Genomic DNA, 15,217 nt, shown 5'->3' on the forward strand with positions numbered 1-15,217 from the left:
TCCAAAAATTTCTGGAGGTGAACTGATGCCACTTCCAGGTCCAAAAGAATTTTGGGATAAATGAGGATTTTGGATAATCGGAGTCGTACTGTATTTTATGAATCGAATAGTTTCAAGCAGTGATTTTTAAATGTTTTCTTCCCACTCACACACCAACTTAAGTGATCCCTTACTAATCACAGAGCATCTATGACATAGGGATTACTTAAGGTGGAATGTAAGTGGAAAGAAAAAGTTTGAAACCACTGGTTTCAAATCACTGAAGTTTTTACTAATTTTACATCCTTACTTTCTTTCATGGAAATCCACATTTCTTTCTCAATTCATTTTATTTCCTTAAGCAATAATTCAATGTGAATAAAGGAAACAGCACTTGCCACAAGATCATGGTGAAGATTGAAAGTTTCCTCCTGCAACAATTTAAAATGACTTGAAGTACAATCATAAGTAATGTACAACTTGGATTTCAATTTTGCTAAATACTCTTGAGATTGCAGGGCTGATGTTTGTCAAGAGATTGGTTGATTCTGCAGAGAGTCACTCAAGTTGAGAAGAACGAGAGGGGTTTTTATAGAAACCAACAAAATTGTCAAGGATAAGACATTTTATTTCTTGCAGGCTATCTATCTATTTATTTATTTAATAAAATGGTGTATGGTAAAGTTGTACCAGACATTGGTGAGGCCAAATTTGGAGTATTGTGTACAGATTTGGTCACTAACTCTAGGAAAGATATCAATAAGATAGAAAGAGTGCAGAGATTTACTTGGATGTTGCCCGGACTTTAGAAACTGAGTTACAGGGAAAGGTTAAACAGATTAGACATTATCCCTGGAGTGTAGAAGAATGAGGGAAGATTTGATAAAGGTATAGAAAATGATGAGGGAGATAGAAAGAGTAATATAGATAGGATTTTTCCACTGAGGGTAGGTGAGATACAAACCAGAGGACATGGGATAAGGGTGAAAGGGGAAAAGTTTAGGGGGAACTTCTTCACACAGAGAGTGGTGGGAGTGTGAAATGAGTTGCCAGCTGAAGTGGTTAATACAGCTCCAATTTTAACATTTAAGACAAATTTGGACAGGTACGGAGAGCCGGGTGTAAGTCAGTGGGACTAGGCAGAAAAATGGTTCACCACAGACTGGAAGGGCCGAAGGGGCCTGTTTCTGTGCTGTAATGTTCTACGTCTCTGATACGTGTCCTGCATATGTATTGCTTGTCGGTATGTGTGTTATGTCTGGTTGTATGCCTGCATATTTTGCACCGAGGATTGGAGAACACTTTTTCGTCGGGTTGTATATGTGCAATCAGATGATAATAAACTTGACTTTTTAGGGACAGGAGGGAAGTCCCCAATGGCCAGGAGAGAAGAGCATGGGTGGTGGGGGGGGGGGGTCACAGCCTGAGAACAAGAGTTTGTCATTTCAGATTTGAAGAAAGTGGGAGACCTGCAGAATTTTTGAGCATGCAAAGCAGTTGAAGCCACACTATTAGAGGCATTCAAGAGCTTAAATGGAACAAGAGCTGCCATTCTCAATGTTTCCTTGACGATGGCCTCCTTAGGACACTTCTCAAAGATACTGGGGCCCCTTGCCTGTGAAGCAGTCAAGCTTTTGTTTCTTCTGTACTTCCCTCTAGCCGACATGAGAAGAAAACAAGGCTTTTACCTAAATGTGCTGTGACCCCACCCCCTCTCCCGAGGGAGGCTGCAGGGCCAATGTTGAGAATGGCTGAACTAGAGGATTGACTCATGGGGAGGAAGCTGAATCAAGGCATGATCAGGCATGATCAGCAACCTGGCTATTCCCTGGTTCTCCTTTCTGAATGTCTATGTTCCAATGCTTCAGCAGCAACGTGTCATTTTAATAAATGACCATAAATAGCTCAGTATTTTCTGTTAACATTGACAATGATTTTACACAAAATGAAACACTGGAGCAAACAACATGGGTCAGACAATGGCCAAGAACTCCTTCCACGACTGCCATGGCTTGATTAAACAGTAGCTGAGTGGAAGGTCTTTGGGGGGAAGGAACACAAGGTCAGGCTTCCTCTTTGTGGAAAGTCTGTCCATTCAGAACCAGGTGGGTCGAGGGCACATTCAATGTTCCCTCCGATTTTTAGTAGTCAGTGTGCATGAAAATCTTACGTTGTGCAAATATAAACTTGAAATTGTTTCAAGGTAATTAGTGATGTGCAAATATGGTATTTGAAAAACCAATTAATCAGTTAACAGAAATAGTTAACAAATATTATAATTATTAATTACTACATTATTTTAGGTAACTATTGTGCGCACATTAATTTCCTTTGTGTACTGGCTACAAAACGCTTGCGTGTGCACAGCGCATAGTTTACAGCCTTTTTCTTTCCACCCACATCCCACTTTAAGTAATCCCTCTACCATCAGTGCTCTGTGATTAGTAAAGGATTGCTTAAGGTGGGATGTGGGTGGAAAGAAAAAGGTTGAAAACCACTGTTTTAATCGTACCTCATTGACTCATTATGTGCACGGTTTCAGAACTCCAAAGGAAATGGGCCAATGACAATTTTTCTCAAGCAAAATATTTCAGTAACAATTGGGTCTAGAGCAGTGATTCTCAACCTTCCCTTCACACTCACATCCCACCTTAAGCAATTCCCTACCAATCACAGAGCACTGATGGCACAGGGGTTACTTAAGGTGGGATGTGAGTGGAAAGAAAAAGGTTGAGAACCACTGGCTTAGAGGGAACAGCAGCTGCAATCATAAAATATTTTTAATATTTTTAATGTAGTCAGTAGGAGAGAAGTACAGAAGAAACCAACAAACTTGGCTGCTTCCTAGGGAAGGGGGCTCATAAACTTTGAGCAGTCCTGAGAAGGCCATAGAGGTTGAGAACGGCTGATCTTGGGAGTGATGGTGGGGGTGGGATAGGGGTTGGAGGACAGGAGCAGCTCAGGAGACTACAATCATATAGGAAGGGGAGGCAGGGTCCCCTGAAGAGGTACTCAGGGCAAAGAAGAATTTTGATGGACTTTTTAGAGGCCTGACTGAGTCCAACGCCAACCTTGGCCAAAGTCGTCAGAGGATGGTGTGGGCCACTCCAGAGCAAAGCATCGGGAAGATGCCCACGGTCATTGGCAGCCACATGGCAAACATACAGAGGAATACAAATGATGGAATTCACAACGCTTTCAAGAAATCTCCAATTATCAGTTACATAAGGCCAGAGGAAACAGGAGCTGGAGTCGGGCACTCTGCCCTTCCACCCTCCCCCTCCATTCAAGGTGATTATGACTGCAGCCTTTTCACATATGTTGGATTATGCACAGAAAAAAATGCTATGACAGCATCAGTGAACCGGATTTGAATTTGGGTCTGTAAGGAGTTTGCACTTTCTCCCCATGTCTGCGTAGACTTCTTCCCATCATTTGGGGGTTGGGGGGGGGGGGGGTTGTAGGTTAAGTAATTGGGCAGCGCAGCCTTGTGGGATGAAGTGCCACAAAAAAAAAACATGGTGCCTTCCAATCAAATTTCCAGGTTGAGGATCAATGATGATTCTGCGATCTGATTGGTTAAGGCTGCACTGATGAATTTCCTGTTGCCACAAATTCCTCATCATTCATTGCACTGAATTGGTCTTTGTCTTTAATAAATGGGCATAAAAAAGGCTGCAAAAAAAGTCACGGGGCAGGGTCCAGCTAAATAAACCAAAGACCTATTGGCTTAACGCTGATTGCAGAATCTGGGCTCTTGCATTTATTTTAAGAACAATTCTTAGGAGATCAAATTCAATCAAAGATTTAAATGATACAGTCACATAAAAAAGGTCCTGCTGCAGGAAACTATTTCAGATGAGGCCAGTTCCAAAGTCTGGAATTTCCATCCACAGTTCCCATGTAATTTCCTGTGTTGCCTACCACAAAGATCCATGCATGAATAAACTGGGCTTTATAAATACTACTAAAGTTTTATGGCTTGAACACAGACCCTGTTGAAATATGTCATTAATAAAAGGAAACATTACGTGCCACTAATTCTCGGAGACAGCTTTCACAAAAGAGAAAAATAGATGGCAGAAAGTTGCCATCCAATGGTTGGCACTGTAATGTACCATTGTGCACAGTAATGCACCATTGTTTGCTTGTAACATTTAAAGAAAAAAATGCCAAAATATTATTTTGATTGCTCGGTTTCAGATAGTTTATGGAACCTACATTTGCTCTGTATTGTGCAGTTTATTTACATTTCTTTATTTGTTTATATGTGTCCATTGAGTATGCTTTTTTTTGCATCACCAATAGGTGGTAATTCTGCCTCGCCCGCAGGAAAACGAATCTCAGAGTTGTATGTGATGTCATGAATGACTTTGACAACAAATCTGAAATCTAAACTTTGAAGGAAACAAAAGCCGCTTTCAGGTGGCCAGAATGCCCCAACGTAAAGCTACCTAAAATGCACAAATGTGGCTGTTGGGAGGCTACCTGAAAGCGAAGAACCTTGACCCAAGGAGTACCTACCCAACCCTCCTCGGGTAGGTGTATTCTCCGCTTCCAAGCGCTCCCCCTAGGCACCTGAAAGCAGACAGGACTACAGCCACAGTCAACAGGAGCTGGCGTTTGCTCCGTGGCATCTCTCCCGGCTGCGGACCTTTCAGGTGCCAGAACAGCATCTTCAGCGCTGCCCCCTGAATGTCGCTTCCCACACACCCGCAGCCAGCTCCGGAGCAGCATTCTCCCAGCTCTTCCACTGGAAAGCGGCTGAAGTTTGGGATACATGTGTACTATGAAATCCACGTTTATTCTGAATCACCAGTGCCCGTGATTTGTTGTCAAGAGTCAGTCTTTGCCTTTCCTCATGCCTTTTCCAATAAAGATTCATCAGACTATCATGAAAACATTGCTGCAAATAGGCTCTTGGGATGTCACCTCTCCTAGTCAGCATATCTTCCTGCTGGTAATTGCGAAAAACAAGACGTTTCTAACATTCACTCCTCTTGCGGCCTGAAGTCACTGCCCCAAAGATTGAATAAAGCACAAAAGCTGATTGGAGCATTGCTACCAACACGCCAATCATGCAAATGTACCACCCCCGCAATAGGGCAGACAATGCATTAAACTGGCAGGGTTTTTCAGATATCATCTTTTCTCGAGATAAAATAACCTGCCCGTCAGATCCTATGACCATATGACCATTTACAGCTCAGAAACTGGCCAAATTCGGCCCTACTAATCCAGGCCAAACACCTTCTCCCACCCGGTCCCACTGACCCGCATTCAGCCCATAACCCTCCACACACCTCTCCCGTTATCATACCTATCCAACTTTTCCTTGAATATTAACATCGATCTCGCTTCCATCACCTCTGCCGGAAGTTCATTCTTTACACCCACCACCCTCCGCGTGAAAAAAGTCCCCCTCTATAAAGAGTTCTGGTGTATTGTTAGAGTACATACATGACATCACATGCAACCCTGAGTTTCCTTTTTCCTGCAGGCAAGGTAGAATTACCACTTATTGGTAGTGCAAAAAAACTCAAACAAACTGTGGAATACAGAGAAATAAAAACATCAATAAAATGCAAAAGTCCTTAAATAAGTCCCTGATTGAGGAGTCTGATGGTGGAGGGGTAGCACCTGTTCCTGAACCTGGTGGTGAGAGTCTTGTGGCACCCAGACCTCTTTCCTGATGGTAGTAGTGAGAACAGAGCGTGTGCTGTGTGGTGTGGATCCTTGATGATTGCTGCTACTCTCTGACAACAGCCTTCCCTGTAGACGTTCTCGACGGTGGGGAGGAGTTTGCCTGGGCTGCGTGCATGACCTTTTGGAAGGCTTTTACGCTCAGGGATATTGATTCCCCCACAGCAGACTGTGATGCAGCCAGTTACCACACTTTACACCACACATCTGTAGAAATTTGCCTTCCTCTCACTTTTAACCTTTTTGTTGTTACCCTCTTGCAATCCATAACACTTCCAAAGAATATTGTGGGGGATGGATTGGCTAAAAAGAACCATGACAAAGCACTCTGGGCCATAGTGATATGGTCATCCAGTTAAAATCACCGATCAACGATGATGCAATTGCAAGCGTCATCTGGTTTCACTCCTTCCATCCGTCCTTCATCTGCTCCCACACTTGCTCAATTCCCCAGTGGCCTCCTGCCCTGTCTCTCGACCCTCCCATCTTCATTCATTTAGCTGCCTGTTATATCCCACAACCTCATTTATGCTTAATATCTCCTCTTTACCACCCAGTCTCCCAAAAAAAGGGGTCCTGATCCAAAACTATCCATGTCTCTCCATGGGCGCTGCCTGATTGATTTAGTGACAGCCCCACTTAGCCCTGACTTGGGACCAGGTTTACATTGGGTCACATTGCAACTCCACTCCTCCTTCAGTGGAATTCCAATCGCTGCCCATGAAGTAGGCGAGTGACTGACTGATAGCTGGAGGAAGGGTGAGTTTGGAACTGGACAGTGAGGGAAGTGGAGAGGGTCTCATTTTCGGCAATGGAAAGTGGGAGCAGTGTTTGAACAAGATGCTTGCGGAACTCCTGTACAGTTTACACAACAGTAGCACAACCATTACTCCTTGAATTCTTATTCTCCTGAGGTTATCATGCTATTCACCTTTTTAATTATTTTCTCCAAATGACCATGTACATGGACCCTCACTACATCCAACATTTTACAGCTTAGAAAGTATTCTGTTCTGAAGTTCACAAAGACTATTTTATATCTCCGAGATGGAAATCCACTTGCTGTGCTTTTGTACACCTCATTATTATGAGTATCTTTGCCTTTAATACTTCTATTAATGTGTCAAGCTAGGCTGCCAACATTTGTGTCATCGTGAACTTATGTCAGATGCTTTGTGTCCCATCGTCGGAGTGAATTATAAATTGCACCAGTTCTTTATAGGTCTCCTGCCAATTGCATCACCTATCATCCTCTCTTTCAGCTTCATGCCACCCAACCAATTTCCGACCAAGTCAATAACACAGGACAACATTCTTTTCCTCTAAAGGTTTGCTTCCTGAAATAAAATTGGTGATCATGATAGACAACTTCAAGTTGAACATAAAGATAATTTTGCTACATCATGTAGGAAGTTGGAGAAACTTTTATTCAAGTTTAATTGCATAATGATGTTGACACATTGCGTTATTCAACTAACCTAAACATGATTATTCATTTGTACTCAGTATCTGATGCCTCTCATGTCAGTGTCCAACAATAGTTGGCCAACTTGATGGTTTCCAGTTGACCTGATACTACTTTTCCATGGTCACATTGTCCTAGAAACCTTTTACAATGTTTGTCAATGACTGCACCAAGATCAACAGCAATATGTGTATTCCCAGGCCTGCTTGGACTGACCAAGCAGCTTGCTTTGTGGGCAATACACTAACAGACTTAAAATACGACAGGAAATCACAAAATTAGGTAATATCTGAAAAACAGTATATGATCCAAATGTCCTTTATCTTGGAACCGCCATCCGCAAAACATCAGAGTATTTCAGATATTCTCAGTTCACCGTGGGCAGTTTCTGCCTCATTGACCTGAGTTTTAAATAAATTTGGAATTTTTCATTTTTTCTCTTACAAGTATGAAACTGAATTTGATTCCATAATCATTATTAGATGAACCTTTGTGCACTCATGCTGGGAACAAAATGCCGTTCTTTTTCTTGAACAACATCGATAGGATTGAAAGAGTGCAGAGAGATGTTGCCCAGTCTTCAGGAACCGTTGCAGGTTTTTTCAATGGAGAGTAGAAGAATGGGGGGAGATTTGATGGAAATGTTTAAAATGAAGAGAGGGATGGATAGAGTAAATGTAAGTAGTCTTTTTTCCACTGAGGTTAGGTGAGATACAAATCAGAGGACATGGGTTCAGGGTGAAAGAGAAAATGTTCAGGGAGAGCTACTTCACACAGCAAGCGATGGGCGTGTGGAACAAGCTGCCAGCTGCAGTGGTGAATGTGGGCTCAATTTTCACAATTAAGAAGAATTTGAACAGGTACATGGATGTGAGGGGTATGGAGGGCTATGGACTGGGTGCAGGTCAATGGGACGATGCAGTTGGCACAGCCTAGAAGGGCCGATGGGCCTGCTTCTGTGCTACTTTTTTTGCACAAATATCAAGGTCCCATGATAGCTGGGTTACTCTCACGTCAAACATTTATTTTTGTCAAATGCTGTTCAACGACAAAATGAACAGTGATGAGTGTGTAAGTTTTGTTCTGAGTGCCATTTCTTTTTGGAAGTTTCTTACTTTTTCACACCTGGCCTTGCAGGATAATTCCAGGTTTCCTGTGACTTGCACACTGCACAGTCTAATCCTTTTAATTAGGGCTCCCTGTACAAATGAACTCATACCATTCCACAGATCATTCCCCATAAGGCACAACTCATCACCACTGCTTCTCATATTTGGGGAGTCAATTAGAGCCAACAAAAATATCTCCTTCAACTGATATCAAGTGGCCTCCACTATGACAGACCAGATTCATTTACAATTCTTACATTTTTAAATTTAAATTGTTTTTTTTATATAATTTAAAATGTAGACATATAGCACGGTAACAGATCCTTCTGGCTCATGAGCCCATACTACGCAATTGACCTATAAACCCCCCCCCCCATCTTGAAGGGGGGGAGGAAACCCACGTAGACATGTGGAGAACATACAAACTCTCTGCAGGCAGCATGGGATTTGAACCCCGCATTGCTGGCGCTGTAACAGTGTGGCACTAATCCCAATGCTGACTGCGCCACGTATTGGCATGTTTTGTGGAACTGAAATGGTGGGTTTCACATTGTTTCCATGACTCAGCAGGAGACCAATTTACCAACAAGGAAACTGGCTTCTTCAGACCACGCAGTTGAGAAAAATTCACGAATATCAAGTTTCTTGGAGTGCATTTGGTGGAAAATCTCACCTTCTCCCTTAACACCAGCTCTTTAGCCAAGAAAGCCCAGCAGAACCTTTACTTCCTACGAAGGCTGAGGAAGGTCCATCTCCCACCCTCCATCCTCACTACATTCTACAGAGGATGTATTGAAAGCATCCTGTGGAACTGCATCACTGCCTGGTTGGAAGCTGGACCACCTCGGATCACAAGACACTGCAGAGGATAGTGAAGTCAGCAGGAAAGATCATTGGGGGCTCTCTTCCTACCATGAAGGACGTCTACTACACTCGATGGAGGTGAAAGGCAATAAACATTGTGAAGGACTTCATACGCCCCTCAAGTAAACTGTTCTCCCTCCTGCCATCTTACCATAGCACTCAGGCCCTTTGCATCCAGATTGTGCAACAGCATTTTTCCCCCCAAGCATCAGGCTCCTGAACTCCAAGACCATATGTGGATAGTGTACCATGGACTTTTACTGTATGTGTTTTGTCTAGTCAAGGCACCTTGATTTGTCGTACCATGGTCCTGGAGAAATGCCAACTCGTCTTTTCCACGCAGTGCATGGTATGAATGACAAATAAAGGTGTCTTGACTTGACAAAACATGGTGGGATTGTTGAGAAATAAAACCATTGAGGGAGTCCTTCTGAGACACCCAATTATGGGTCCATATTTTTGTGAAAATAGCATACAACAGTTAGTATGTTCACTTTTTTCTCTTTCTATCCATTTCAGGAGCTGGTTGTAATTTCCTGTAGAACTGAAATTCAAAGCTTCATCTACTATTTCATTCAATTATTATCCACTGCTTTTTATATGCTGAAATGTGTCAGCTCATATTTGTTAAATGAACTCCATCTGCCTTTTATTTCAACCTCCGTTGGTCCTTTCGAAACTTCCTGTGAGAGTACCGCCTGCAACATCGTGCTGCACTGGATGCTCACAGTTGAGCAGAGCTTGGCTCCACGGACAGGGTTCTTCACAACAGTCCTCGATGCACAAAACACTGGAGGAACCCATTGGGTCAGGGCCACATACATGGAAGGCAAAAGACAGTCGACATTACGTACTGAAACACTTCATCAAACCTTCCACGGACGCTGCCTCAAGCATTTTGTTTGTTTCTCCATCCTCTCCTCAATTTCTACCCTCTTTCTAAATTTTTGAAATTAAAAAAAAAAATTAGACAGGCAATTTGGCCCTTTGAGTCTGTGCTGCCCAAATTACACCCCATTAACCTCCACCCCCGTACATTTTTAAAGGGTGGGAGGAAAACGGAGCCCCCCCCCCCAGAAAACTCACGCAGTCACGGAGAGAATGTACAAACTCCTTTCAGATAACGCAGGATTCGAACCCTGGTCCGGTCCCGATCACTGGTGCTGTAAAGGTGTTGAGCTCACCATTATGCCAATCATGCTGCCCCTTTCCTTCCCTCCCATCAGTTCAGATCTTCTTAATTCCCGTCCTTTTAATATTCTCGACTTGCCTGTTCATATAACACAGAAATCTACAGCACAGTGCAGGCCATACGGCCCACAGTGTTGTGCCATCCTAATAACCTACTCTAGAATTTCCCTACTGCACAGCCCTCCATTTTTCACTATTCTTTGCACCTACCTACTCGTCTCTTAAAAGGTCCTATTGGCCCTACCTCCACCACTTTTACTGACAGTGCACTCAACACTCTCTGTGTGAACTTATCTTTTACATATCCCCGCCCCCCCACCCCCGTACTTCCTCCCAAATACTTTAAAACTACGCCCCCACATGTTAGCCATTTCAGCCTTGGGGGAGAAAGCTTCTGGCCATTTACAGGATCTATGCCTCTCGTCATCTTGTACACCTCTACCAGGTCACCCCTCATCCTCTGTCAGTCCAAAGAGAAAAGACCAAGTTCACACAATCTCTCTCTCCAATCTAGGCAATGTCCTTTGTAAATCTCCTCAGCACTATTTCTATTACATCCACATCCTTTCTGTCATGAGGTGATCAGAATTGTGCACAATATTCCAAGAGACCAACATTCAGGATGTGCCACAATTCTATCTGATATCAGCATCCATGATCTTATTGAAATGCAACGTGAACTCATGGCTCGTGAACTCAGAGGGTCACTAACTTGTTGACACAGGGGGCTGTGGAAGTGAGGTTGTTGGGTGCACTTAAGCAGAGATTGACAGGTATTCGATTAGTCAGGACACGGGAAGAAAGCAGGGGAGTGGGAGGATGGATCAGCTCATGATTACAATGGTGGAGCAAAGTTGATGGGTTAATGGGCCTACTTCTGCTCCTATATCTTGTGATCTCTTAACTCAAATCCATGGTTAATGAGAGTTGGCAGCTACTCTATCCAAGAATGGCAATCAGTTTAGCGAGAACCAAGGCTTTTGGGTATCAAATTCTGTTCCCCTCTTGCACTGTTTAATGTGTTTTCCTCTCCTTGCTGCATTTCTCCCACACTTCTCTCCATCTCTGCAGGTGTGAGATGTCATTCAGGGATTCTTTAAATGGACATTACTCATGTGGCAGCCAAGATTGCATGAGCAAGCTATCGCCCCACTACCAGATGGTCCACCCAGGAACTGCCTAGCAACCGTTACCACAGGAGCTGGCACCGATTTCAGACTGTGATGAAAATCAGGAATCCTGGCCGCCTTCCCTGGACAAAACAGTGGGAATGCGGAGACCAAATTGTTAATATTCTACCAGTGACAGGGAATATCAGCAAAGTCAGGAGAAATTTAAACTGCCTGGACTTTTGCTTTTGCATAATTCAGAGGGTTGCAACTATAACTCGTTAAGATTTTGGGCAATTAATTTTTATTGATTCAGATAATCCAAGCTTCCTAATAATCACAAGCTAGGTAAAGTACACACTTAAAATAATCTAAGCGTGACATTCTCTGAGACTTTAGTCCTCTCTGGGAATAAGAAAACAAGTGGGGACAGGATAATTAGTGATAATGGGCTAAAATGCAGTAGTGGTTTGGTAAATGTCTGCCAAATAAAACTGAATATTTTAGAAGTGAAGTTCAATATCAAAGAAAAATGCAGTTATTTTGGGATATGGTTCCCAGAGTTTCATGTCAGTTTTGTCAGAATGCAATTGTGTTGGAGACTATCCAGTGGTCAGTACCTTAAAACAACGTTCAAATTGGTCAATGCACATTTCACTGGTGCTGCTATTTGGGTCATCGGCCCATTTCACTGGTCACATCTGAAATGCGGTTGGCGGCACAGTCAGTGCAACGCTGCTGCAGCGCCAGCAATCAGGACCGGTGTTCAAATCCTGCACTGTCTGTAAGGAGTGTGCACGCTCTCCCCGTATCTGCGCGGGTGTACCCCAGGGGCTCCGGTTTCCTCCCACCATTCGAAACGTACCAGGAAACTGTCAGTCAGATGGGTGTAATTGGTCAGTGCGGGTTCAAGAGCTGAAGTGGCCCTGTTTAAAGTGTATGTTTAAATTAAATTTAAAAGCTTGTATTTACAAAGCAAATTCTTTGATTGAATAACTATATGATTTCTGCTTCCAATAGAAAGTTCAACTTTTGGAACTCATTACTTTATACCTTCTACAAGCTCCAAAGCCCTACTGCAATTTGGGAAAGATTTTGCATCACTTTTTATATTTTTCCAAGTCAGAACTAAGTATGAAGTTTATTATGAACAGCTATTTTTAAGATGTACGACCGGTACTTCTGATCTATGGCTGCTTGACATTCCATAAATATTATATCCCAGGCTGCAAAGGTTGTCAGTCATATATGTCTCTCTGACAGCTCTAAATGAACCATGCAGACTTGCTGCAGAATAACTTCTTTAAGTTACTTCTGTCATTTAAATGATTAATAACTGATGCATTATGAATAAATGTGGCTGATAGTTAAGAGGCATTAAAAGCCAATAAGGAACCTCACTTATATTCATGTATTTCTGCAGCGACGGAGTGAAAGACATTGATCTGAAGGTAGTAACTGCATCAAATTGCTCAGCAACAAGTAGGACTAACCTGTATCTTTGATAGTCACTTTCATCATTGTCAAGGCTCACAAGTTCATTGGGACAGGCTTGATTCCCAAGGAGGCTGAGGTACTTAAGTAAAGGAACCACTTCAGCTAAATGATCCAAAAGGCCGTCTAATTCAGTTATGTGGCAAAGGTTATGGTTAAGGATTCAATCACATTAATGAAAAAGCATTTATGCAGAAGCACTCTGGGTTCCAAAAAAATAATTTACATCACGAGCTGACAATCAAATTTACTGCTGCACTCAGGACATGTCAACGTTATTGTTGAAGGGGCAATTCACAGCTAACACGTGTCAGAATTTTGGCATATATTGAAAGAATCTGCCTCTTTTTAGTTCATTTTCTTTCAAAGGTGGTTCAGTGTGAAACAGTTAAAACATTGACAAAATGATGGATGTTGTGCAGCCAAATGGTAAGCAATTGTTGAAACTGAAACTTTTCCAACAAGGAAACAAACAGTTTCTTCACACTACATCCATCATGAATATATTCAACCCATTGTAAAATGAGTGTACAGTGGCATACAATAACAGCCTTCTTGCCCCAAAGAATATAAATGTTTGGTTAATGCTCCGGTTTGGTCAGAATTATGTCTCCAATAAAATTTCTGTGAGTTTTACACACTCTATGTCGGGTCTTTACTTAAAAGCTTGCTAATTCACAGTCTCTGTGCACGCATTACAGGAGTTTAGAGGAACATCAAACAATAAATATGGTTTACCTGTTGGGAGGAGGAGGAGAAGTGTGGATCAATGTGGATTTACCCGAAAACAATGTAAACCTTCACCATTCCTTTTAGAATGATTCATTAGTTGCTGCACACATGCATTTTAGGTCAAAGAGCTTTCATCTCCATTTGCTTAAAAATGCATTGCAACGAACGCCACTTATGCCCAACCCGGTCGGTCCTTTGAGCATTTGATCTTACCACATCCAATAATGAGTCCAGCAGAGGGCTCCCTTTCATCCAAGACAACCCCTTACCTCTCTTCCTTCAAGGACTGATTATATTCCTTCCTCCTCCCCTATCCCATCAACCCCCCACAACATCCTTAATGCTTTCACAACAATTCCAAACATGCTTTGGATCGGGCTGCTGAATAATCCGGCGTACCCCTCCTTGAAGGGAACAAAATTATACATGAATAAAATTTCAAATGATTTCCTTCACACAAGATGCTACATGATTTACAGCACTGCTATGCAAAAGGATATTTGGTTCTTGTTGATCGTCAGAGTATGGAGGTGTGGTAACCCAGGCAACTGGAGGTCACTTCTGAGAAGATTGTTGTCCAGGATTAGTTCTTCCAAGCAGATGAATTCTTCTAGCCCTTCCAGTGACCTGCAACAATAAGGGAACAGGAAAAATGATATGCTACTAAATCAGGAAGGCCATTATCCACGGAAATAAATATTTCAACCGTCCCTTTCACAGGCTGGAAAGTTTAAGTTTGAACCTGACAAGCCAGTGAATGACAAGAATTAGTGGCAGAGAGAACACTGGCTTAGGCTCACATTTTTCACACTGTGGCAGAATGAAGGATGGGGGTCACTTAGTGAGTAGCCGGCATCTAAAACAAAAGGCTTCAGATATGGGGCCTGGAGGATAAATTTGTCAATGTCTTGTGCCTTGAGGCACCCAGCCTCCCCTGACCCAAACCTTCATTCCCAAGATAAATAACTCTGTCACAGTTCACCTTCATTCCCTGAACACAAATTTAAGTTGTCATCCATCATTCAGTCCAAATATCATATTCTGATGCAGCTAATGAATATAGGTTTACCGTCACTCTCCAATGTGACCACTGTGCAATCCGGAGGGATGAAGGAATCAAATTAAATGTGATATTTATCAAAAGGAGCTGGTGCTTCCAACAGTGAGCGTAAAAGAACTCAGCTGCCGACTGCTCCCCACTCTCCGTCAAAAGCCCTGCATCACTCCTCTGCACCTGGAAAGCCTGGCGCGGAGCAGAGATTTGTAGGAACAAATAACCATGGATCTGGGACATTTAACAGTGGAAATGGTTGTTTTTGAACAGCAGCATACTCATGGAAAATTCTGTGCGCCAGCAGATAGAATGTAACTAGCAAATAGGAGAGGAAAACACACAGTTGTCTGTGGGTAAACAGGTTCAACGGGTCCCAGGAGTAATCACTCCACACACACACACACACACACACACACACACACACACACACACACACACACACACACACACACACACACACACACACTCTAAATGTTTCAGGAGATGAATAAAGCAAAAAGACAGAGGATAAAGTGGA

At 42.7% G+C, this 15,217-nt stretch overlaps 1 protein-coding gene across 6 annotated transcripts in view; it reads right to left on the reverse strand.

Annotated features, from left to right (window-relative positions):
- lrmda (leucine rich melanocyte differentiation associated) overlaps window positions 1-15,217 on the reverse strand; it is an 860,999-nt gene that overhangs the window by 341,043 nt on the left and 504,739 nt on the right. For all 6 annotated transcript variants that reach the window (XM_069885470.1, XM_069885472.1, XM_069885471.1 and 3 more), the window contains exons 3-4: window positions 14,142-14,273; window positions 12,914-13,048 (exon numbers count right to left, since the gene is read on the reverse strand). In XM_069885470.1, the coding sequence (XP_069741571.1) occupies window positions 12,914-13,048; window positions 14,142-14,273 (267 nt within the window). The remainder of the gene's footprint in view (window positions 1-12,913; window positions 13,049-14,141; window positions 14,274-15,217) is intronic.

The sequence above is a fragment of the Narcine bancroftii genome, chromosome 6 (genome assembly GCF_036971445.1).
Source record: "Narcine bancroftii isolate sNarBan1 chromosome 6, sNarBan1.hap1, whole genome shotgun sequence".
Classification (NCBI taxonomy): Eukaryota; Metazoa; Chordata; class Chondrichthyes; order Torpediniformes; family Narcinidae; genus Narcine; species Narcine bancroftii.